The sequence below is a fragment of the Mytilus edulis genome, chromosome 10 (genome assembly GCF_963676685.1).
Source record: "Mytilus edulis chromosome 10, xbMytEdul2.2, whole genome shotgun sequence".
In the NCBI taxonomy this organism is placed as follows: Eukaryota; Metazoa; Mollusca; class Bivalvia; order Mytilida; family Mytilidae; genus Mytilus; species Mytilus edulis.
In genome coordinates, this window is record NC_092353.1 from 18,583,894 (window position 1) to 18,611,671 (window position 27,778).

Genomic DNA, 27,778 nt, shown 5'->3' on the forward strand with positions numbered 1-27,778 from the left:
TCATTAGTTATTCAGTAGTTGTGAACGTCATTACTTTATTTGCTGTTCAAATACTAATTAAGGAGCCTTTTTAAAAACACTTATGATAATGGCTTAATTCATATACAAATGATATTGTTAAATAGAATTAGTGATCAATACAATGGAAATACGTTTCGAAGGACGTATGTAATCATACAATTCTGCGCACAAGGCTTTCTACATTCCAAAACAGTTAAAGCGTTATGGAGAGAAGCATTGGAATGCAAGGACTAATGTTAATTCTTTTTATTCAGCGTATGCAAGCTGGTAAGATGTATTTAATTTAAAGATATGTCTGTATCATCAAAAGTCTTTTTTATGTTTTGATTTGTTTGATGTTTTATTTAGATTGAAGTATTGGCATGTTGACGCCGTTTGACCATATGTGTAGTTATATATTGGTGGTCCTTTTAAATGATAAGTTAGCTAGAGTAAAAGAACAGATATCTTACGACTGAGCAGCACCGTATCATAACAATATTCGAGACATCTCTTGTCATATGAATGACATCGATGCTTCTTCATTGCTTTCAACGTGCTTCAATGAAAAAATACTGACCACATCTTATTCCAGAAACTAACTGTTAACAAAATATTATAAATCAGTAGGATTTCTACTATGAGTATTTGTTTTCTAATCCAGTTTTATCATGCTTTTATTTAGAATTTTTATCTCTAAAGAGTTTTTTGTAGAAAAAACGCGCGTATTGCATACTAGAATAGCAAGTGTAATATCTTTGAATTTTCATTCACAATCAGTACTTAACGAACAGATCGTGTTATGAGTTGTGCTTTAATTTTTAGGAAAATGATAGGCAATACCATTACTGCGCAGACATTAAATAATAATAGTTATTAAAGGAATCAGGCTTATAATTTGAAACGCCAGACGCGTGTTTATGCGCGTCTGGCGTAAATTTAAAATTTATTCCTGGTATCTATGATGAGTTTATTTACAACCACTGGGTCGATGTCACTGCTGGCGAAGTTTTAATTCCCCGATGGTATCACAAGCCTAGTAGTCAGCACTTCTGTGCTTACATGAATTATCATTGATATGGTCAATTTTATAAATTAACTGTTTACAAAACTGTTGAATTTTTTAAATACTACCATTTTCTACGTCAGGAATAGATTACCTTAACTGTATTTAGCAAAACTTTAAGGAATTTTCGTCCTCAATGCTCTTCAACTTCGTACTTAATTCGGCCTTTTAACTTTTTTTGAATTCGAACGTCAATGATGAGTTTTTTGTAAACGAAACGCCCGCTTGGCGTAAATACAATATTTTATCCTGGCATCTATGATGCGACTATTTACAAGCACTGGGTCGATGCCACTGCTGGTTGAGTTATAATTCCCGAAGGGTATTGTGAGCCAAAATTTGTTCCTGTGAAAAAAGTTCCAGTGGAACTAATATCACAGGAAATATGTTCTGGAAGAATTTTTTTCATAGATAATTTCAATATAATTTGTTCCATCTCTATGAAATAAGTTCCACACTTTACCTGATGAAATAAGTACCGAGTTAGTGAAATTTGTTCCTTACCTAGTGAAATAGGTTACATGTTTATGAGATTTGTTCCTTACCTGGTGAAATAAGTTCTGGGTTTGTGAAATTTGTTCCACTGGTTAAACAAGTTATCTTATATACTGAACAGTTGTCATCAATGAGTTTAAAGTTATCATTCAAGTGCATTATAAAAATAAGTATAATATATTGATAATATAATAAATGAAAAATGTAAATCATCCAATAAGAATCTTGTGGACTATAGCAAATGTTTAATTATAAACGTAAAAAATATCAAAATGACAGTCCCACTTTGAGCCAGAAAAGAGTAGTATAAGAAAAATCTTTCTGAAAAAATTAAAGTCAAAGATGAACAGGAACATATGAACTAATTTGAAAAGGACAAAAAAACTGATTAATGATTCCAAAAGACATAAAGAAACAAAAGACACACTCTTTTGAAACTGTTCCATGACAAGTACATGGATGACTAGAAACAGTGCCATGACATTTAACAGGAACCAAGGAGGAATACCACATAAAACATAGATACAAATTATGATAAATTACCATCACTTTATCCTGTAAAACTTTACAGTCATGCCTACAATTGCACATGTATCCCATGCCAGCACACTCAGTACAGCATTTAGCTTGCTTTATAATTTAAGTGTTTAAACAAGAAAATGTTTCGCTGTGCAATATGTTGCAAAGGTACTTATTTCAGTGAAAATAGGTTTGAGAAGAACTTATTCATTGATTTCTTTGAAATATGTACATATTGGTCTTAAACTAATATCACAGGAACTTATTTAAAACTTTTGATATTAACTGGAACAAAATTCATGGAGCTATGATATTTGTTCCGGAACTTATGTCTTATTTGGTCAAAAAATTAGTTCCGGAACAAATTTTACAGTGTTGGAACATATATTCTGTGATATAAGTTCCGGCGGAACATATTTCCTATGAAATTTGTTCCAGTGGAACAAATGTCACGCCGGAACATATTTTTTGTTACAGTATCACCAGCCTAGTACCAGCACTTCTGTGCTAGTTTTAGTTTAAACATATCTATTTATAGTGGATGGGGAAACAAGTTATTGAAATTTTATTAACCCCTTTCCACTTTGCGGGTGCAAGTGTTGCTTTGTAGCGGCATTAGCTTAGTCTTTTTTGAAATCTACAAGGGTGTCTTTTACGCAATCTAATTAAAAACCGATCTCTCATCGCTCCTGTTTCTATTATGTCGCGTGGGAGATCTAACGAAACCCGCTTTGAGGTCACATGTGAGTGACCTCGTAGGTGTGTCTTTTTCGACCAATGAAATTGAGTCTTCCACGATCTTGGAAGTTTAACGTAAGGCAAAGGGATGTAACTCATTCTATTTACGACGAAATCGTCAGTCAAAATAATTCATAAACTTTTTTGATTGGCTTCTTAATAGGTCGTCAACTCATTTGCATATCTTTATAAATTCATAACTTTTAGTTCACTCACATGTGACCTCAAAGCCTGTTTCGTTAGATCTCCCACGCGACATATCAGAAACAGGAGCGATGAGAGATCGGTTTTTAATTAGATTGTCTTTTACGTGATATAGCTCTATCTTAACACAGGTCAGGCATTTATCGTCCCCTTCTGACGGACTATCATCGTTTCCTCAAGACCATACTCACAAATAGTGTCAAGAGAAAGTCGAAAATTTAATCCCTGAAATTATCATCACGGAATGGGAATCGAATTAGGAACATTTGCGTTAGTAGTCCGATGCACTAACCACTACGCCACGGCTCTTCTTTGCTGACGGGAATTATCATTCATATGGTCATATTTATAAATTTACTATTTTCAAAACTTTTGAATTATTTAAATACTAAGATGTTCTACCTCAGGAAAAGATTAGCTTAGCTGTATTTGGCAAACCTTTTAGAAAGTTTTGTCCTCAATGCTCTTCAACTTAGTACTTTATTTGACCTTTTCAATTTTTTTGGATTCGAGCGTCATTGATGATTCCAGGTTTGCTTTAAATTTCATGTAAAACATTTTTATATAATAGCTTTTTGAAAACAAAAATATTGTTTGAGGTATTCCCGACCAAAAACATTTCCTATTGTTGTAAAGAGAGAATATAGCAGTCATAACATATGACTTCGAGAAAGAGTCAGAAAGCTATAGATCATAGGTACTGTACATACTATAATTTAATACGCTTTTGATTGGAGTATTAATCCAGAATTATCAATTCAGATAAGGTGTATAGTTTTGAATAATCTGATATAGAGTGTAACGGTCTCATATATCCTCTTTTGATTGAAAATAATACTACGTGCTGATCATTAGGGACCTTTTGACATTAACTACAGTACAAATATACTATTGTTAAGAGAAGAGTATTAAATTACCAAAATGATTGGCAGAAAATTATAGGAAAGTTTACAATTAATGACCGTGGAACATATGGGGATTATTCCCCTTAAATTTTAATTTTGCCAAGTATTTGCGTCTTTGTGTATTCCTTCGAAGTTTTAATAGAAGGATAAGAAAATAAACCCTGGCAAAAATTAAACGATGCTAAAACTGTTGTATTAATTATCATTTTGTTTTCGTTCCAATGATTATTAAACTTGACGTTGAACAAAGATCAAACAAGCAATCAAGCAATGAAAAATAATTATGATGTTTTGTTTTTCAAATGGAATTATTGTTTTTCTTTGCACATATATCAATTGGCTTTGATAGGATTTTTCATCAGCTCATAGTTATTGTACATTTTACATTGGAAAGCACTTCTGCATGCCTTATAAAACAGCTTTAATACATGCAGATAAAGTGTCAAGTGTTCGTTAAACTGAATAGCACCTTACAGACTACAGAGGGTAAGGTTTCAAATACCCTTTTATATTAAAAATGTGAGGTGTTAATACTAAAACTCTGTTTAACTTTAAGTATTGGCTACTATTCAATATGCCTGATTTCTATCATAAACGCAAATGTTCAAAATGTCAAGATGTACCAACCGAAAGTGTGACTACAACTATCGGCTTCTTATAGATAAAGGCAACAGTAGTATACCGCTGTTCAAACTCATAAATCCATGGACAAAAAACAAAACCGGGATAACAAACTAAAACTGGGAGAAACGCATAAATATAAGAGGAGAACAACGACACAACACCAAAATGTAACACACACAGAAATAGACCAAGCATCATACAAAATCCCACGAGAATAACAAATATCACATTAAAACCAAATACATGAATTTGGGATAGACAAGTACCGTGACACGTCTTATCGCAATGTCAATTTACACTCAAAAATAAGAGAAAACAAACGACGCAACGTTTAATTGTAACACACACAGAAACGAACTATAATATAACAATGGCATATTCCTGACTTGGTACAGGACATTTTTAAAGGAAAAAATGGTGGGTTGAACCTGGTTTTGTGGCATGCCAAACCTCGCACTTTAGTGGCAATGTAAAATATAACATAGAAATGACAACATGATATTACAGGACTACGATACAAATAAATAGGAAAACGTATTAGACAAAGAAACAAATGATTAATGAATAACAAAAAGCATCAGGTTTAAAATTTAATACGCAAAAAACGCGCCTCGTTCACACAAGACTCACCAGTGACGCCCAGATATAAAAGATCGAAAGCGAAAAAAAAGGTACAAAGTTGTACAGCACTGAAGATCAAAAGTTGAAAAAGGTTGTGTCAAATACGGCTAAGTTTTTATGCTTGGGATAAGAACATCCTTATTATTTAGAACAATTAATGCTATAATTGCAAACAGTAAATTTTATCAAATGAATATAACAGATATACATAATGAAAGTGAAGTATTAACTCATTTAGTCATATTGAACCTTAAAGGATTTGTTAACATTACATAATTTTCAGCAGTCCGGTCGAACTATATTAGTGCGAAGCTGTGAGAGGTTAGACAATATAGGATTGTTTGTCCTCTAATTAACATTATTATCTGCTTTTACGTATGTGGTGTGTTTCTTTTCTTCAAAGGTATAAGTGAAAAAAAATATCTTTTAAAACTAAATTATTAACAAGAAAAGATCGAGACATGCGTCAATTGTGTCGTTCACGTACTGCCCCTTTGGGACATTTTAACATTAACTTTAATTGATAACAACAATTAAAGATAGAGAAAAGTTATAAACAACCAAATTGATCAACACAGCATTTGTGAAAAGGTTAATAACCGAAATCGCAATAAATAATATGTTTTCAATACATCCTGCACGATGGAATCTAGGAGTGTGGATTAGTTATGGTGGAAGAAAATACGATTTATACTAGTAATTAAAGGTTTGTCTGTTTCAAACATGGCATATTATCGTGAAGGGAGGAAAAGGCGCTCATAACCTCTTGAAAGGGTTAGGACACTGTCAGTTTAAAGTTACTGTTCTGTGTACATTTTGAATTTCCTGAAGCATGCATTATCATACAGTTTCCATCAATTCAGATACACAGTGTCTAGCTTTTGTTAATCTGTCTAAAACTTTACTCAACTCTGAAGGTAGAGGTCTCTGAAATTCTCTATTGTTATCATAGATACACAAATCATGTATAACTTACGAATTGTCTAGTATTTTGAATATATATTCACATACAATCATAAGCAAAAATGTTCAAATGTAAATTGATGGAAGATCTAAAAAAACGAAAAATTTAACAAAAAATGTTGACCCATATGCTCTTGATTGCCCACGAATGATAATATTATGTGTTGTTACGTTAAGGTTTTTTCGGATCTAAAAAACACAGTATATCTTTAAAATGCACTTATCAACACGAACAGATCGACACATACGGCAACGGCAATCTTGTTGTCTCCTCATTAGTCTTTATGAAGGATTCAAATTTAACTGTATTAGACAAAAATAATTGTAGAAGAAGCCAGAACAAAAGCAACTAAATTAATCGACAAAAAGCCACTCAAAGACTAATGACTAATTTGTTAGCATTATTCTTTCGGAATTAGAAATAAACTTATCAAAGGAGCTTTTTTAAATTCAATGACCGTTTTTGCATTGTGAAAACTATATAGTAAGTAATGGATTTTTTTTTAACTGAAAATGATTAAGAAAATAAAAATTTGCATATACCAAATTTGATAGAAGCAGTCATATTAAAGGATTTGTTAACATTACATAATTTTCAGCAGTCCGGTCAAACTATATTAGAGCGAAGCTGTTAGAGGTTAAATTTATCAACAAAGTTGTGATCAAGATCAGCCAATAAATCAATATCAAGGAAGTCGTCAGACAACACCTTGCAGGATTTGCTGTACCTTAAAAATATGATAAACCTATTCTGTTTGATTTCTGATAATTATCTGATAAATAATAAAGAATGGACAAACAGACCGACCAACACAGATCATTATTAAGAACATTTCTGATCTTTTTGACCACACAAATTCCCTTTTCATTTCATATTTGTGTTGCAGTCAGGTGTTCGCAAACATTCCAGTTGACCCATAATGTCTTCTTGTAACCTGAATTAAACCGGACAACTCATGGTTATGTATTTTATTGTGATCTCAGTAAACATAGGAAAGCACTAACGGTACAAATGTTACTGCTGCAAATAAGATTTTGCGACAGTGAATGTCTTTTCGATGATGATCTAGTGCACAATATCGTAAAACTCTGACTCTTATTAAAAGAGCAGATGAACAAAAGAAACAAAACGTATAACAAATTCAGGGTATAGGATCCGATTTGATACATTCTTTTACTTTAAATAATTTCAATTGTTACAGCAATTTTTTAACATAATGTCTGTAATGAAGATCCAGCTACTCGACTGGTGATTCCCTCTTGGAATATCAGTCTACCAGCAGAGGTATCGACCCAGTGGTAAAAATAAAGGTACACATTTAACTGCACTATGAGTCTTACTTTTACAATTTTTACTTAATAGGAGCGTACTAAGATTTCAATAGAAAATATTGATAACGGACAGATGGACTCTATTTTTTCAAAACGCATTTCGAATTTTACAAAAAAAAACAAAAAAACACTCAGCAAAGTCAAAAGTTGGAAGCTGTATTTATTATATGATCATCTATCAACTATCGAATTGTTGGCGTTTCGTTTTGTATACATTTATCTTTAACGTTGTTTTCATCATCTCATTTAAGACAAAGTATGATATACGATTTATGACATCTACTCGATGTTTACAACCTAATATTTATTTTGCAGATCATTTTACAATGATATCATATTTACATTACAAATTAATTGGTATTGATTGTTATTCTTTTTCGTCTGTTCTGATGCATGAGAACATTGCTGGTTGTTTGCACTGCCATCTAAGTGTGACAACCTAAATAATATTGAGATATACTAGAATTCAAAATCTAAGGTTACGGTGGAGGATTAATTTATAATGATAAGTATTGTCTATAAATCAATTAATGAATTATATCAAATATCTAATCATTAGCAATTAATGAATTATATTATGTAGCTATGCATTTCAAATTAATGAATCATATCATATACCTCTTTAAATGTTTCGGTCACATCATACATCATTTGTTTTGGCAAATATTCAGCTTCAAACGTGTCTGATAGAGGTAATCCAAATGGAGGCGCAAAGGCATGAAGACTGTGAAGTGTTGGTTTCAGATTTTTGTAATATTACCCCCCAAAAAGGTTGCAATACCTTTAAGCAAATGTAACTTTAGTCGAGTAGTTAGCAGTCTTGTTTCAAAGTTTTAATACTATTCATAAATGAATTCTGAAACTGTTAATCCCTAGTGTTCTTATTGAATATTAGGGCATTAACACGTGTAAGGGAAATATGTGTATATAATTATCAACATTAACAATTCAATTCAATTCAAATCAAATCTTTATTGCCATAAATCTACATATGTATAGTATGTGACACAACATAACAAAGGGAAAATAAAAAAATAACAACAAGATCATTAATATACACAAAATAAGTAAATATTTTAAGAGTCCCCTGTCCTCAGTTCTAACTAAATTATTAAAACTAATAGCAATAAAAACGATTTCAAGACAAAATCTAAAGAAACTTTTAACACAAATTTTAAGGTATCACGAAATATAATCAAATTCCGGTCAAAATGAAGTATTTTCGGAAACGAATTTTCTTTTCAATGTTGCAAGAGTTGTTATTTACATATATCAAATATGATTAAAATATCCTTGGTTACCATTTATTTTTTATTGGTTACCTTGACAAGGAATAAAATACCTTATCTCCTGTGAGCAAAATACGAACATCATAACCACTGTTTATGTTAAAATTATAAATATCAAGTATAGTATAATTGTAACTTGAGCGTCCATGGAATACAACTTCATATTCCCAAACAATGTATTCTACAAAATAACGTCGAGTTATAAATTATTGTTTTCTAAGCAAAGCAGGGTTTTTCAAATTGTCAGATTATCGTTTAAAAATAATTAGAAATATGGATTCTATCGCCAAATCTCATGCAACACGATATTCGCCACTTTGGGCAGTTAGATTTTAAATATTTCAATTGCTCGGGCTTGCTTTAATTGTCTTCAGTGATTAACTATTATAATAGTATCATACTTGATGCGGTGGTACAATTTATATATATCATGTAATTTTTGTATTATTCTAAAGTTTAAAAATGTATTCATCGTATGATCGCGTTGAATTTTACCCCTACAGTGCAATTAGACAAGTTAAACAAAATCTATTTTGCTAGTAATATGTGAAGATATTTTTTAATTCGCATACTATTTGTAAAACCCTGAATTTTGTTGGCATTAACTATAGTCTAATATATAGTTACTTTTCCGACTCCTCTTTTGAAATTTTACGTGACAACATCCATCAGTTCTAAATAATATTAAACATTGTAGCAGTTAAAATATCAAAAGCATGTTAATACTAGTACCTCAAACTTATTTCATTATGATTATTATTTCCAGAGGCTTCTGTGTTATTCAAACCCAGTTTTATTAGCGACTGGTACCCTGCTACAGCACTTAACGAGAGTTTGTCACTTCTTATTATTGATCATAATCTTAGAGAATATCCAGTCAAGGTTGATGTACAAGTCAAAATTAACGAAGGAGGAAAGGATTATATATTCTCCGGATTAGGATCTTCACAAAGAGATGACGATTTTCCAGATAGATTTGGAGGTGTGATCTACAAATATAACGATCAACATACACAACTCTCATTTCCATATGAAAGAAATCATTTCTATGGCAGTAGTGGTTTAGCATATACAGGTATTCTGATATTTACAGTGTTTGGATAATAATTATATTATGATGATAATCATATTAAACTTATTTGTTATAGTACACATATTTCCGTCTTAAGGGCAAACGATACAGTTAGAGGGGAGGTAATGACGTTTCTAATGTAAATTGTTATTTTCGCGACGTCAAACTATGACTTATCTGGAAAAGATTCAGTTTTCGACTGATTTTTATCATTCAAACTTATTTAACTTGAAAACAAGTTCATGGACCCCTCTTTTTTTTAAATGCCATTTGGTTTGTTAACGCGAGAAGATTATGTGTGCCAATTTTCACTAAATCGTAAATAGTGCAATTTTTTAAAATTTGATAAATATATAACAAAAAATTATGTTTTTTTTCTACATTCATGAACATTTGATAATTATGAGTTATTTGTGAATAAAAAATGGATAAATTTTTAGGATACTAATAAAATACAGAAATTACAAATTATTCAACAAAAAAAAACAATTTGTGTTTATCTTTTAAAACAAAAAAAGTTATGTCTTTCTTTCGGAAGAGAAAATCCGGTCACAAATCCGAATTTTGAGCAAATATTCAAAACTTCGACCTCATTTTACTCAAAAAGTAGCACATGAAGGTATATTTTGTATTTCATATTTGATACAATCAGGTAAAAAATAGTCTTTATGGAATTTTTTTCAAAAGGTAAATAGGGATCAAAACTGTATCGTATGCCATTAACACAAGGTCTAGAAGAAATAAAAAGACAAGACGTTTGGAATATTAATAGGTTTCTAATACTGCAATACCTTTTTTCTTCTACTGATACGCTGATCAAGCATTGTGTATTGTTTTTGAAAAATTAATTTCTTAACAAATATTATGTTATTTATTAATAGAAAATTGATGGTGAAACCAGGTTTTACTTTACGTTAAACCCCAAGTCTTCCTGACATTAATTTATATTCAAATTAATCATAATCTTTCTAAAGAAAGAAAAAAGAAACAAATTGGCTTATTTTTTTTTTTTATATAAAAACCTAATAGTGAAATAACTTTACATTACACTGCATGTACCCTTGGACAGTCTATTCAATATCACTTATGAATCATGAAACTATAAAAAGCAGAATTCCGCTAAAAGTAATGATCAATCAACATATTTTGATCATGTCAGAAGAAAGTTTTTTCCTCGGCAATTTTATAATGACTAGACTCTGACCTAAGCTATTTTGTTGATATACGTATATTGTAACGGAAAACATTGTATCTCTTTTCATGTTAAAACAACTTGACAGTATTGCATATAACAACGCAATGCATGTTTAATTCAAAAGTAAGGACATACACCAGATAAATAGCTTCTGATAATCCTATGTATCACATATTTTGTCCTGATACACACGTTTTTGCATGGCCAATAATAGCCGGAAGTCAAGGTTGGTTATCAGCCCTCGAAATTCATATCACCCCCCCCCCCCCCCCCCCCGAGTTTAATTTCCGGTAACCTGTCAATCAAAAACTATTTGTAAACACGTTGTCATCCAAAGCAGCTAGACGATAAGGAGAGGTAGCTCACAGATCAAATGACGATGCATGTAAATTCATACAAAAAAAATGAAAAATGAGAACACAATGAATAGAAATTTTGAAGTAACGAATCTGATGTAGTAGAACAAAATGTAAAAAATAAACAGTGGAAATCACAAAAGTTCCCGTAAAGTTTTGACGTCATAAAGAATTTAGAAAATATATGACGTCATAAAGAATTTAGAAAATATATGACGTCATAAAGAATTTAGAAAATATATGACGTCATAAAGGATTTAGAAAATATATGACGTCATAAAGAATTTAGAAAATATATAACGCCATAACGGAAAGTGATTGTTGAATGACATCGAAGTATAACATACTTCCAAATCACAATAGCGGTATCATAAATAAGTCGTTTAATATTTACAATTCTGAGATTTGATAATTATTGTTAATTATTTGTGAAATTTTTCACAAAACTGTGTTTACTCACTATGATACGAAATTTGTTAACTCACCGTGATACATTATTTAAATACTTTTCGTTCATTGTTCTTTTGAATTTTTGTTGAAAATATTAAACATAACTTGTTATATGCTAAATAGACTATTACATGGCATTTTCCATAATATCTTTTAATAGTATTTACTAGTAATATTAAACATAAATTGTTATATGCTATATCTTTTTTCTCTTGCTTGAAAATATGTGATAAATAGATTATCACATGTCATTATCCATATGGTCCGTGGTATCAGCCCACGACCCATATAAAGCCCTCGGCTAAAGCCCGCTGGCTTGATATGGAAGTCTAGGGCTGATGCAAGGGCCAATATGGAAAATGCCATGTAATAATCCATAAATATAATATTGGAATAGCAATTTCGTACAAATTCTTATGAGTATACAAGGAAGACATTCAAAAGATTACACACTACAACGAAATCTAAATAGCAGAATTTGAAGTTTAAGGATGTTCGCTTGTCATGTTTTAGATTTTTTTTCAGATTTTCGGAATACTCTGGATTTATCAATTTGAATGCCTGAACAAATTTTGCCCATGGACCACCATTTTTCTTTTTATAAATTATTTACATGTATGATTATAAACCATCAGTAAAAGACTTATAAAATCCTTGTTATTTTTTAATAGTTTTTCAATGATAAAGCCATGAAAAATAAAAAGAGAACAATTTTCCACCAAAATGTAGATGGCTAATATCTACACAACAAGCATATTGACCTATATTTCTGATTTCTTTAATAATCCCCTTTCAATATATTCAAGTGTTATAGAAGGCTGGTTATTTTGAAACTGAGTAGCGAATCTGCCTTATACAACCATCTAACTAACAAAATAGACTGAGTGAGATACGGAAGTTGTCAATGGGAGGTCCAAACTCATCAGTCTAGGCATTAACATAACACAATCGAAAAATCACCAAGAGATGAACAAATGTCTACAAAATACAACATTGAAAATAAAAAGGCTGAGAAAGTAGAAACCTAACCGAGATCGGGGGTTGGGGTTAGTGGGTATAAGCTTCTCCAGCATGGTAGGCAGATCATACTGCTCTTGTGAAAGTACAATATTTCTGAATCAAATTCAAATAGTTTTTTGTTATATTTGAACCTTACGTCATTTTTTATTACAGGGTCAGATGGACTTTACCATGGTTCAACACATATTCTTGGTCCATACGTTAATGGATATGTTAGAACAAGAGTGTGGCTGGCATCAGATATGTCAAACATCGTTCTTAACACATCTCTATACATGGATAGTAAGTGTGATTGCAACAAAAAGGAAACCATAAAACAGTTTATCTTTACTGAAAGAGTCATTTAATTTCAAAAAATTCATAAACATTAATAAATTAGGGTTTTTAAATTATGACCGATAGGCAAGTATATACCACAATGAGATTATGATGTGTCTTATTGCTTATTGAAAGAGATGAACAACTTGTCGTCAGAGTACTTTTTAATTTTATTATGATTTAATGCTGGTTTTCTTTTTTTAAAGATTATTTCTTTTTACCTAGTATTTTCCTCAAAGTAATACATATAAAAGCACATTGATTTGAACGTATGTCTTGCCCTTATAGTTGAATTGACAATGCATTACCTCACCTCTGAATGTCTGTTTGTGTATCATTATGTCTCCTTTAATTTATTTGCAAAGTAAACAGGTTATTAGACAACCTTTCCATTTACTTTTAAAGAACTCCTCATTCAATCATCAATAATATTGTTCAATTCATTTCATTTCAGATATTCAAAACTATCGGGAGATCAGTCATGGTTTAGGCTATTACCCAGACCTTCTAAACGTCCAGACTCTTCTTTCTAATGGTTATATGTCCGATGGAATAGGTAGGTAACACAACACTAGGTATTTCAACTTTTAAGTAATAATTCAAAATTTGTAGATATAAAAGACTTTGAAAAAGGTGAAGATTAAGCGGATATTTCAACTAAAAGTTACTTCGTTCTTTATTATAACAAGTAGCCCGTGCCAACTGAAGACTATTGCGGAACTTCTAATATGTTACTTCTCCGATTATGATTGTTTACCTTTTTTTAAATATTTTAATTGATCATAAATATTGAAATCAAAAATTACACAGTTTATTATTTTCTAAATAGTGATTCTTTTCTTTTAATGAATCATGGTTATTTTGGATTAATTACAATTATATTGTTTACTGTGACATTGAAGATTTTGTTAACCTTTCTCATCCTTACATAACAAAAAGGATACTTTCTTGGATTTTTTTTTTTTTTTTTTTGGGGGGGGGGGGTTTGTTTAAATACATAAACTTACGAATGGAAATTGGGAATGTGTCAAAGCGACAACAACCAGACCATATAGCAGACACCAGCCGAAGGCCACCAATTGGAAAATCCCGCACCGGAGGCGTCCTTCAGCTGTATTACAAGGACTCATCTCACAATGAAATATTTGGATTGAAAATCATTCAGCGATCTGTTTACAAAATGAATCACACATTTTCAAGCTTTGAGCTTTTATTTATTTATCGCCGTCTTAGTTTATCCCCTATTTTCCATAACCCTTTGTGTCATTTATTGCGACAATTGTTTCTGATTAATACCTTGATTTATATTATACATATCATATCTACATTGCCATTGCTGTCACTGTGAATTTCATGTGTAGCTCATATACTATGCCCCCTCAGAATTTTAATATTATAATGTAAAGGAACCTAAAAATTTAGGGAAGTATTTATTCCTGGCCGAGAAGGCACGTAACTATATTCATTTATAAATGCTTAATATATGTTTTATTATACTATGCTGTAATGTTATATGGGTGTACTTAACTTGTATGATTATCTTAATGATTGTTTGAATGAATAATATATATTTCAATGATGAAACTGAATATTTGGAATATAAAGATTCTACCACTGCATCGAGTGTGATACGTTATTTATCAACTCGAGACATTAAAATTTTCAAATTTAAAACGAGAGGCTCGCCGAGAGTTTTAAGTATTTAAAATCTAACCGTCCAAGGTGGATAAATATCGTATTACACGAGATTTGGTGGTGGAATCTGTTTTTCTAATATTTTTTAAACAAATTCAATACTTCTTTTCAAATGATCTGCAAAAATATGTGTTCTTTCTATGTAACGTCATCAGGCATAGTCCCCTTTTTTCGTGCCGTCACAGTAGGAAATTCAGAGGAAAGCAAGATAATTCAACGTCATAATTGAATTTTGACCAATGAAGAACTGAGATCAAACGATCCACACGTTGATTAAATAAAAATAATCAACATGTCAGGAAAGGGATAAATCGTGTAAGAATTAGAGAAATTTATATTTTACAATTTGTAGTGCTTGCAAATAAAACAATATTATATGTACAAATGTAATTGATGTTTAAGTCATATGAGAGAAATCGGACGAAGCTTCAATTCATGTTAGGGCACAGTTTAAATGTACAGTTCTTAAAATAAGAGTGGATATTATTTTGTTTTTTTTTTCATTTAATTTTTTATGATAATGGTGTATATCTAGGTATAAAAAATACATGAGAAAAGGGACAAGAAAGTTTATTAAAAGTTTATCCCATATCCAATGTGATTGCCTGGCCATTGGCAGCATTCTATAACAAATTTTACGTAAAACATCTACTAAACAAAGTATATTTTAAATAAGCTAAACTGCATTTTTGTTGTTCGATTCAAAGGTTCTGAAGGATTATTTCACGTGTAGAGATCATTTTGTCAATGGTAGAAACGTTTAAATGTTGGTAATTTCTAATTTATATACAAAAGTTGACACAACAAGGGTCGTACTGCTAGTTTAAAGAATTGAAAATACCATCTCAGTTTTAAGACGTTGTACTGTTTTATTTTTGAAGTTCATAGAAACAAGAAGATGTGGCTGGCATGATCGCCAATGACACAACTCTTTATGAGATGTAGGCGATAACCTTTGACAATCAACAATGAACAAAAACCATACCGCATAGTCAGCTATAAAAGGCCCCAAATGACAAATGTAAAACAATTTATATAAAAAAAAACGGCTGAAGTTATATACATAATAATCAACAAACAACAACCACGGAATGACAAGCTGCTGACTTAGTAAAGGCACATACAGAATGTGGCGGGGTACATGTTAGTGGGTGCCCAATGTATTTTAATACATATTTGTATTTGTCTATAACTACGATTCTTCAATTTATAGGAGTGGTGTTCATATCTGAAACGGACTTCGGGTATAACACATTGGCAGGTGTTTTATTCGGATACGATGATACCAAAGTTAGACTGTGGGTGCCGTCCAACTTTTCAACCTACTATAAAGGTAAACCATTACAGAACATGTGCTATTAACATCATGAGCACCAGACTTCTATGTAATTACAATACATGAAAGCCATACTTATCATAATGTTTGTAGACGATCAAAACACAAGTGTTTCTTTTGTACATTGTGTCTTATCATTTGTTGTGACTTGTAATAAAAGAGAAAACAACTTTTGACGGCTATGCATGCGATAAAACTACTAGTTTCTAGTAAGATTAATTGAAAATTGTTGTTGCGACTTATGCAAATTTCTAAAATAAAAAACCCTTCAGTGATGGTTCAGGCTTATATATTTTGAATAGTAGATACAACTATAAATGACTAAAAGTAAAACCGTAACAACAAATATTGTATGAAATATTAATAAGATGGTTCTTTCTCTATTGTCTTTATCCTAAACAGTGTTTCTATTAACAGATGATTAATTGTATGTGTTAGTCACAATCGTTATTCACTTACACAGTTATACTGTAACAGTGAGTAAAATTTATATTTTTACAGCTGGTGGTGTGTTTGCTGCAAAAGATGGATACAAACTTGGATATTATATGGAAGGTGTTGTAAATATTCTAGCTTGGAATATTGAATGCTCACAACAGGTTTTTCATAAAACAATCACAGTTGGAGATAATATTATACATGATGATGTTATTCAGTTTCCTTGTCCATATGATTTATCTAATTATCTAATATCAATTCAGGTACAAAAATATAATATGTTTTATTACTAAAACTTTTACAGTCGATTTTAATTTCAAATTCCCTCACAATATGAAACGTGACTTTCCGTTCCTTTGTTTAAGACTTGACATTCTCTGGTTTGTACTCAGTGTATCGCTTAGTAACTAGTTATTAGATGAAATTTGAAAAATCCCAATTGCAATTATGTGTGCAATTCTAATGCTTTTGAACTTATATTTATTAGTTACCCTGAAGATCAGTTGTTTCAATCAAAACTTAATGTGTTTATGCAAAAACATCATTGCTTTCTTGTTCAGCGTTTCCTTGTAAGTTAAAACATATACAAATGTCTAACTGAAAATTTCAGCAAACGTATCATTTATATATGCAAATACTAAAAGAACTGCTTATCATATTAATGATAATAGCAAAAACTGTGCATGTTTAATTTTTCCTGATATACTTGGTCTTCATTTCTAATAGTTTCCTGATTCCTGATATAACAACGGATTTGTTGTTAAATGTATGCTTATACAATGTCAGTGGCGATAAACTGAAATTTAATTGGATGATACGCTGTTGAGGTAAAATTCTAAAAAGGTCTAAATAATGAAAATAACGTTTAAAATTGTTGAATCATTAAGAACGCTAGAAATTCCACTTGTATAAAGCAATATGAATGTGTATGTAAATACTATATCAGCTATTTAACTAAAACATTCTAATACTTTTTGAGATTTTCATGTCACAAAGCACGGGCTATTGGATAGTTAATATCCTCAAGAAAAGAGAAAACTACTGATTTATATTTCTTTATAACTCAGATACTTGAATAACATAATTTTGCTTTAAAAATATTATCTATGGGTCGTTGATTATTTAAAAAAACATGAAGCTTAATCTGTTCGTATCCATCATGCAAAAATAGAATTGTACACTTTCAAATTCTTCACGTTCTTTCAATACGAATACCTTTTCTCGTGGTTTTCTTCGCCAGTTGATTGCAGTAACATTTATTTGAATAAATTCACAGTTCAAGGCCCCTGAAAGTGAGACACCTAATGGAGGAATGTTATTTAATGCTGCAGGAACGACCCAGGCGAAAAATGGTTCAATGTATGGTGGAATTGTATATGTTTACAGTGAAAACGAGGTTATGATATGGCGTCCGGTCAATGGACCAGTAATATATATTGGCGATAGGTGGGGAAATGGGGAATCAAAGCAGACTTCATATACAGCTGACGTTATTATCAGAGTATACCATTTACCATTAGCAGGTACCTTAATTAGAAAGCAAAGCAAAATAAATATCAATCAATTGCTTTTAAAAAGCAGTTGTAGACGGTATGTTTCCTTTGAAATATGATTGATTGCTATTCTTCTTTCTTTTTTCTTTAATTTGTTCAATGAATCTCTTAAAGTCACCCAGTTGATTGTTCTTATTACAAAGATAGAGTAAAATGAAGAAAAAACACGAGAAAAATATAGAAACAGGTTAAATTATACCCCCACTCCCCCTTAATATGTTGTCAATGTTTTTCGAGAAGAATTGTACATTATTGCAATATGTTCCCGTTACGACAATTCTTATAATAAAGATTGGGAGGTAGCTGGCCAATGTTGTTTTATGTATATTGTATAAATATGTAATTCCGTATGTATATATATACAAACTTTTATGTCAATTGGACTAATAGTTTCAAACATAATCAGATAACTCTCCTTTGTCGAGAAAATCGTAATACCAATATTAAAGAATGCCCATTCACCCAAAACGATATTTTCGAAACGATAATCTTAATATCTAAGTTAAAATGTCACATTCAGAGTCGAATGAAAGCTTCTTATACGCTGATTCCAAAATATATAGATTCTTTACACATTTGTTTGGTATATGGGAATCAATTTGTTACGGTTTTTTTTTAAATATCACTTCCGGTATCAACTAATGCACAAATTTTTAGGGCTTTATCATTTATACACAAGAAGTTAAAGCAATGGTCAAAATCTTGAACGTCATATTACATCGACTTCAAGTTCATAAACAAAGAACCTAAAATCAAAATACCCTAAATCTTTATTATATATCGTTAATGAGTTATATGATCATACTCGTTATATTAAATATAGGGGAGAAAAATTAAATATCACCGTAACTTTTCAACCAAAATGTTGTGTTACTTGACGCAACTTATAATTTAATAACGAAATGTTTTTAAAGTATCTTGGGTCGAGGTATTTTTTTACTAACACAGTGACCTATACATGCTATAGTTGTTAATCTCTGTGTCACGTGGTCTCTTGTGGAGAGTTGTTTCATTGGCATTAATATCACATCTTCTTTTTTTATATAACACTGTTGTTCAATACCGAATAACAGCCTTTCCTTTGGATTATTTTGATCGTTTGGCTAATGTCTCGTTTACGTACACCCTACAGTTTCTGATATTAATTTAAAAAAAAACTTAGTTTAGAATGAAGAATGAGTTGATCGAATTACGATATTTGAACATCCATTAATAACTGACGCCCTTTTTACCTACGTGAGAAGTTTAGCCAACTATAAAACAAGGTTTTATTTACCATGTGTATGTACCAAGCCAGACATATGACAGTTGTTATCAGTTTGTTTTGATGTGGTTGAGCTTTTGATTTTGCCATTTGAAATCTTTAAGGACTTTCGTTTTGATTTTTTCTCGGAGTTCAGAATTTTTGTTATTTTAGTTTCTACTTTCTAATCAGCAACAAAAATATCACCTGTTTACTAGAAGAGTATTATTAGTTTCCTGATTCATTTTCTTCTCCCGGTTATCGTTCTTTTGATAATTAACAAAACTAGAAGCTAATGTTTTAAATTTAGGATGTCAGACGTACCCCAGCATCAGAGATAAACTTGTTGGGAACAAATAATTATCTTTGTCTATATCATGTATCGATACTAATGATCCTAGTTACCAAAATCATGTGTTGAAGTTTTTTTCAATCAAACTGTTGTTTACAAATTAGATACGGAAAAGATTAAATGTAAATCTAATAATTGGTTTAAATTTTTTAGAATGTTCTTATCCCGAAACAGTAGGAAATGGTACATTAAATGTTACTGGCGTTATATATGGAGATAACATCACATACACATGTAACTTAGGATACCATCATGGTGGTGGTGATTTGTTCAGAACATGTGGTAGAGACAGACAATGGAGTGGAATCATTCCTGCATGTATATGTATGTACAATTCATATGTTAACGATGTACCCCTTCCCCTATAAAAAAACAAGAGGAAAGCATTAATTTGTATATCAAAAGATGAGTCAGTAAATTGATGTCCTATTTCTTAATTTTGATAGTGAAATTCGTTTCCATACCCAGGTTGTCACTATGGTATATTTACTACCCCACAATCAGTTTCTTGTGTCTTAGTGAGATATTTAGCTCACTAACTGTACACTCTTGCTGTAAAAAAAAATGTAAAATTCAAAACCAGATTTAATTTAACCTTGTCTGCATAAAGAATAATACTTGAAAACAAACGTTTAAAGCTTACTTTGCGGAATGGTTTTGATTATAGTTCAAGACGGTATAGTAACTCTTAGTTGCTAATATCTACATCATTTGGTATTTGAAGGATAACTGTTTGGTTTGTACATATTTGTATATGAACAACATCTCATGAACATTTCTGAATCAATTTCGTAATTGATATTGTTCGGACTTGTGGAGTGGTCCGACGTTTATGCAACAATTGGGCTCGTTTGGAATAAACGAGTAAAATATAAGTGCTTCAACTATGTATTTATTGTTGTTGTGATTGCATAATTTGTCAAAAGATTGTGCAAGGTTGCACACATGCATTACACGTACACACACACACGCACTTTTACTTGGTTTTATTTAGCCTATTTGCATATACATGTCGAATATCACCAGTACAAAAGAACCTTTTTTACTCTTGAAAACAGATGAGCTTTTATTAGAGACTCATTTGGTATTTGAAGGATAGCTGTTTGGTTTGCTATTGTATCGTTACCACTTATTTGTATAGGAACAACACATCGGAAATATTTCTGAATCAATTACGTAATTGATATTGTTAGGACTTGTGGAGTGCAAAGTTTATGCAATAATTGAAATCTATTGGATTAAAACGAGTAAAATATAAGTGCTTCTACTATATAATTAATTGTTTGCTGTGATTGTATCATTGGCCAAAAGATTGCCATGTCCAAGGTTGCACACATGCATTACACACACACAAATGCACTTTTACTGGTTAACTATTTTACAATGGCTTATTATTTGGTATTGCTTGTTAGCCTATATGTACATGCATGTCGAATATCACCAGTGCTAAGGGAACTTCTTATTCTTTCAAAACAGATGAGCTTACAGTGAAGACTTGATTTTTGTCTCTCATTTTGCCTTTTCAAAATGATGTTCGCGTTTTCGACCTATAATGTATAAGTTTCTGTTTGACACTGACAACTGTTCCTACGGCATAATGAATTTGCTGCTAATTATATGATTAAGTCCGAAGTAAAAGAAATAAAACAAGAACAGAACAAAAACAAAAAACTTCTAATGATTCAAATAATCCTTATGAATGGCAAAGACAACATTAAAATTGTAACAATTACTCATTCGTAGAACAATTCTTATAGTCCATTATCAAATTGCAAAATCAAAAGCTTAAACATATCAAATAGTAAAAGTAATAGAACAAAAATACCGAACTCCTAGGAAAATACAAAACGGATTTTGAATCTAAGTATGGTTTACTTAAATTGAATGTCCTGTTTTTCACACATGTATTGTAAACACACACACTTCTACCGGTTGTCTCTGTTATTATGCTCATTAGCCCATTTGAAACAATTGTCATATTACTGACTTTTAATTTCCTTACAATAATTTTCTTTGTCACCATAACTTTGACATAGTGCACCCTCGAGTGTATTGAGTCAATATAGAATATCTTCATGCATAACGGTATATCTCATTAGTAATCATACCACATCTTCTTTTATATATCTAATTATACATGCATTTTGTTTTACAGTTAATGAACAAATGAGCACAAACCGAACTAGCACATTCCTGGATTTTGAACAAGTCCGAATTGATAAGAAAGAAACATCTTTGTACAAGAGATCTTTATATAGTGCAAAAGACAATAGATATTCGTCTTTTGTTATTGGACTAAGCGGTGTTTCAATACTTATCGCAGTTTTGTGCTTTTTCATTCTTCCAGATTTGATAACTGTTTTTAGACACATGTGTTGCTTTGAAACTATATATCAAAGTAAAAGTTTGATAAAATGATTAGAAGGCAATAAATTAATTATTAACAAACAACAGCATTGCATCAAATTGTGAAGCAATATTACAAAATTAAATTGTTATATCCTCCAAATGATCATTATCATGTTGTTTGTCTGTGGTTTTGTTCCATTTTAGGGATCAAAACAATACTATTTGACATTGAAGTTCTGTTATGAACGATGTAAGTTCAATGATCTACCACCAGGTCTGAGCCTAGATATTACAATACATATATATATATATATATTTACAAAACTCATCATAGATACCAGGGATGAATTTTTTTATTTGAGCCAGGCGCGCGTTTCGTCTACAAAAGACTCAAAAGTGACGCTCTAATAAATAAAAAGTTCAAAAGGCTAAATAAAGTACGACGTTGAAGAGCATTGAGGACCACAAATTCCTTAATGTTTTGCCAAATACAGCTACGGTAATCTATTCCTATTTCAAAAATTCAAAGTTTTGTAAACAGTTAATTTATAATTATTACCAAACCAATGATAATTCATGTCAGCATAAAAAGTGCTGACTACTGGTCGAGTGATACCCTCGAGGAATAAAAACTCCACCAGCAGTGGCTTTGACCCAGTGGTTGTAAATAAAGTCATCAAAGACACCAAGAATTAAACGTTGTAATTTGTAGATGCGCGTTTCGTCTCTACAATTTTGTTTAATTTTGTCAAATCATTATCATAGTGGTGCTTGTAAGAATTTATTGTAAAGATAATTAGATGTGGAATTATTGTACACGAGGCAACTATCCATTACATTTGTTTTATTCTATTCCAATTCAGATGTCTTAACAACTATATGTTCTATACTTTTTTCAATAACGAATTCTATTAAGCAAAATTTAAATACAAAATTGATCCAAAGTGTCAAAATCTGACACGTCAGCATTTATCCACTACTGTACGTATCGAAAACCACCAATATATTTCTTCATCAAATTATCTTGATTAAATTAGTAAAATTCTTAGTAAATTCTTGAACTTTTCAAAGAAACCTTCAAATTAAGTTTACCAAAGAGCACAGTAGATCGACATTTGATTAGGAGATGATAATCAATATTGAATGAAGGTGCCTAGACATTTTGACTGCCCCGGTCTCTATAATAAGACTATTTTTTTATCGGGACGAGGGGTGTATTCTTAAACGATAGAAATTCAGTCAAACTCGAACTGAATCTGTATACAGTTATCCTTAATAGAATTTCCAAAAATCAAATTGATTTTTGTCTTCAACGAAGCTCTCACCGTTTCAAAACAGTAAGTAAAAACTAAATACCGAAACCAAGAAAAACTTTTAACGGAAAGTTCTTTAGCAAATGGTAAAATCCACAGCGCAAACACATCAATCGAATGGATAACAATTGTCATATTCTTGACTTAGTACAGCCATATTCTTTAAGCTAGTTTTATAGCTAGCTAAGCCTTTCACTCGTATGATAGTAAAGTCCATCATATTGACAACGATGTGTGAACAAAATATAGGGTACAACAATCAACACCGTTCTCTAATTTTTGTGATATTTTCACATTTCCTAACCGGTGTGAGAAAAATATTACTCCTCACTAGTGAAAAATCTGTTCTAGGCAAATGATTGGTTGAAATTTAATTGTGACGTTACATTTTCTTGTTTTACTCTGAATTTTGCTTTTGTGACGTCATAAAAAAGGTGACCATGACTGATAACATCACATCTAAAGTTCACAAGTTTCCTCAAATCTTTGAAAAGGAAGGATAAAAATCATTAGAGAAACAAATGTCAACACTGTAACTCGTGTATTATGATATATCTCCACTCTCAACAGTTAAATTTTTATTTTTTTTAAAAAGCTCGGCAAGCCCCGCGCTTTAAATAAAAATTTAACTGTCTCGAGTGGAGAAATATCGTTATACTCTTGTTGCAGTTGTGGGATCTATATTTTCATAATCGTAATCACTATATAAACAGGCAATCAGACAAATAATAGTGGCAAAACGAAAGACAAATAGATATTACCAAAAAAGAACTACACAGTAAAAGTAATATTTATTAAAGACAAACAAAAGAATATTATAGCTCTTTATTAAGATGATAAACATCGTCAGTACCTAGAATCTATACTTTATGACCATCTTATATAATTTGTAAAGTTGGTACGAAATATTTTTCAACAAGGTCTTCGTATATTCCGATGACCTTTTTCAGAAAAAGGAAGAGTTGTCTTTGACATACCACTGATTCATCACATTCCTGTTCAAATACAGGTTACGTCTTACAAAGTCTGAGTACAGGCTGCAAGCTCTAAATTACCAATTTGATGGAAAAAAGTAAAATCACAAAACTACTGTACTCCGAGGAAAATTCAAAACGGAATTCCCTAATTAAATTGCGAAATCAAAAGCTCAAACACATCAAACGAATGGATAACAACTGTCACATTCTTGACTTGGTACAGGCATTTTAGTCTATGGAATTTGAGACCCCTTATGTAGGTGAAGTTGGTATATTGCTACTAAGGAGGAGTGAAATTGATTAATATGTCAAAACTAAAATCGCTGGTTTGTCGTTGATTCTGGTACGGAGTGACCTCTTATGTCAGATAAGAAGTACAATTCATAAAATAAGGCCGTGTCTGTTGTTTCTTTAATTTCAAGTTCTAGAGGATATATAAATGGAACTCAGAAATTTTGATATTGTTCATGGAAAGAACATCATCAATTTATCTGATTTTGAATCTCATATGAAGTGGCCTATGATAATGTCTAATGAAAGATGAGAACGTTTTAAATCCAGGCAAATATGTCCAATAGTATAAAGTTCCGAATTTTACGGTTCAACTGAAAACTGAGTGAATTTATGATAGACGCTGAAATAGGCATAGGTAAAATAACAAAAATTCCGAAGTACAAGGAAAATTCAAAACGGAAGTCCGTAATCAAATGGCAATATCAAAAGCTCAAACAAATCAAACAAATCAAACAAATGGATAATAACTGTCATATTCCTGCATTGGTACAGGCAATGTCTTACATAAGAAAATTATGGATTAAGCCTAGTGTTATAGAGGACTAAACTTCGTATTTATATGATAGTAAATTCAATTATACAATACAAGGTGTGCATGCCAAAACAAACAGTCATTATAGGTAAACATGTCAAAAAAGAGGTACAGCAGCCAACGTTGTTTTATAATCTAAATCACAATAAAAGCAAGCAAATATGTCAACAGAGATTAAAAAAAAACAAAAAAAAAACAGTAAAAGTAATCATTTTTAAGGGTATACGATACAGTAGAGATCCCTCGTTGATTTTTTCTTAAAATTTTGATAGAAGGTCAATTTCAATGTGTACTTTTCAAATATGCAAAGAAAAAAGTACCTTCATGACTTACTTTTTGAGATAATTTGGTTCGAAATTTGCATATTTGGAAGAAAATCCCTGAAATTTCATTAATAATGACTTTTAAAGAAAGTAACAATACTTTTGAACGAAAAGTCATAACTTAACCGGGTTTTTTGTAAAATATTCCCTTGATTCATGGCATAAACATGCTGAAACAAGTATAAGGTTAAATCAAATCATTATGTTCCGGATTTTGATTGCTATATCCGAAATAAAGAAATTGACCATATTTTTGTGTCTTTTCGGAAGTGCAGAAAAAATTTGATCGTTGATTTTTTCCTGAAATTTTGGCGGAGTGTTCTTAAAACGGTACTTGATTGATTGCAAAAGAAAAAAAATGGGGTCCATGTGCTTGTTTTTTCAATAAAAGCCATATACCTTAATTTTTTACGACGTCTGTCAGTATGGCGCTAAATTACGTTAAATTAAGTTTTAATCGCAACAACGTCGTGTAATCATTCCCGCCGTACACGAGTTCGCTGTCAAGTATATGCAGGTGTTTTTCAAAGCGTTCATACAAAAATTTATAAGATGGTTAATCCAAAAAAGGGAAAAATATTTTTGCTAAACATTAACGAAACGAAATTTGGACAGGAACCTTTTCATTATATATAAAAAGACTATAAAAATGATTCTAGCAGATTGCTTTATCAGATATACGGCAAAAAAGAAAATCTGATAGAAGTATAAAGGTGCATCTCCGTCCGACATTAGTTCTAAATTGCTTCATGTACTGTAAGGGGATAGATAACATTATTGACATGACAAAATGTGAACCAACTATACATTAAGTGAGGCGATACCATAAATTGACAACAGTACAACCTTCAACAATGACAAAACCGATACCGTATCGTCAACTTTAAAAGGTTCCGACGTACTTTGATTTTCTTTTTTTACATTCGAAAGATAGTCATCTTTCAAATTTGAATTATAAGCAGTACTTCTTGCTTTATAATAAGAGCTGTTTTGTGCAATTTAAATCATGCCATTATTGCCTCAATCGACCGAAAATGAAGTTGTAATATACTATTTCATAGGAAGTACAGTAGCCGGTATAAGAGAATAATATTGAACGATGTCTTTATCAATAGATAAGTTGCATAACCTTTTTCACGGCGTATACGTATGAATATTGGCGTATTTGTTTGTCTAGAAGTAGAGCTATATTGAAAACACTTTGTTCGTCTGCCCGATCGTCTAACTATACGACGAGTTTTAACGTGTGTACACTTTCTTATCTGTCTGTCTGCAATTAGTATACATTTGCCGTACTTTAATTTTTATCTCTCAATACATTGAAGTACAATAGGGACATGCTTATACAAATAAGTAGACGTGGTATGATTACCAATGAGGCAAATCTCAATCAGAAACCAAATGGCTAAACGACTATAGTACATCGGACGGCCTTCAACAATGAGTAAAACCCATACTGCATAGTAAGCTATGAAAGGCCCCTACATGACAAATGCAAAACAACTCAAACGGGAAACGACCTGATTTAAGTACATAACAATGAACAAAATACAAATATGATGAACATGATACCAAAAGACACCATTTAATTACAAGCCCTTTTAACAGCATGTAAATGGGCGTGTTCTTGTTTTGGTCTATTACATCCAGTGTCATATACAAAAAGAATACAACTAATTACAAACAAACTAACGTGTGACAATTCTGCATCTATTGGTAATGTTTTGCTTAAATTCAAACCAAAAACGACACAAATATATTTTTTTTGAAATCTTTTTAACGGACTTTTATTGACAGTTTTTCGACATACACATACAATATTATATGTTTTTAAAATATCCGAATTAAAATCGGCTATTTTTTTTTATGTACCAATTTCAAGTCTAGAACAGGATGAGACACTCTCTTTATTTATTATTTTATTTACGAATAGGGGTGTTATGCGACCTTGTCCACCAATTAGGGTCTCACACATGCAGTCGGTTTTGTTATTTCATTGATAGTCTGTTAAATTTGGCCTTACAATGACAAGTCTCCGTAAAATTTGGAGGCTGTCAAATGCTAAACAAGAAAAGAAAAAAAAATCCTTGAAATTTTTCTTTCTCTACGTTAAGCAGATTCCGCTGGGCCGTGCTGTTTTGGCAGTTATTCAGTGCCAGACTAAAAAGCTCCACAATTCTTCTTCCGTCTTTCCATGTTATACTGT

The 27,778-nt window shown here is 31.3% G+C and overlaps 1 protein-coding gene across 1 annotated transcript; it reads left to right on the plus strand.

The window, feature by feature from the left end:
• The first annotated feature begins 201 nt into the window (after positions 1–201).
• Positions 202–22,363, plus strand: LOC139490546 (uncharacterized). Its single transcript, XM_071277366.1, has 9 exons — positions 202–288; positions 9,523–9,831; positions 13,003–13,131; positions 13,622–13,723; positions 16,076–16,195; positions 16,700–16,899; positions 17,913–18,159; positions 19,938–20,108; positions 21,940–22,363. Exons 1-9 carry the CDS (start codon positions 225–227, stop codon positions 22,200–22,202), a joined length of 1,605 nt encoding a protein of 534 aa, XP_071133467.1. The 5' UTR covers positions 202–224; the 3' UTR covers positions 22,203–22,363.
• Positions 22,364–27,778: the final 5,415 nt, after the last annotated feature.

Coding starts and splice junctions, on each gene's coding strand:
- LOC139490546 (XM_071277366.1), top strand. CDS start 225: ATGGAGAGAAGCATTGGAATGCAAGGACTAATGTTAATTCTTTTTATT. Junction 13,132..13,621: donor CACATCTCTATACATGGATA/GTAAGTGTGATT, acceptor ATTTCATTTCAG/ATATTCAAAACTATCGGGAG. Junction 13,724..16,075: donor TTATATGTCCGATGGAATAG/GTAGGTAACACA, acceptor TTCAATTTATAG/GAGTGGTGTTCATATCTGAA.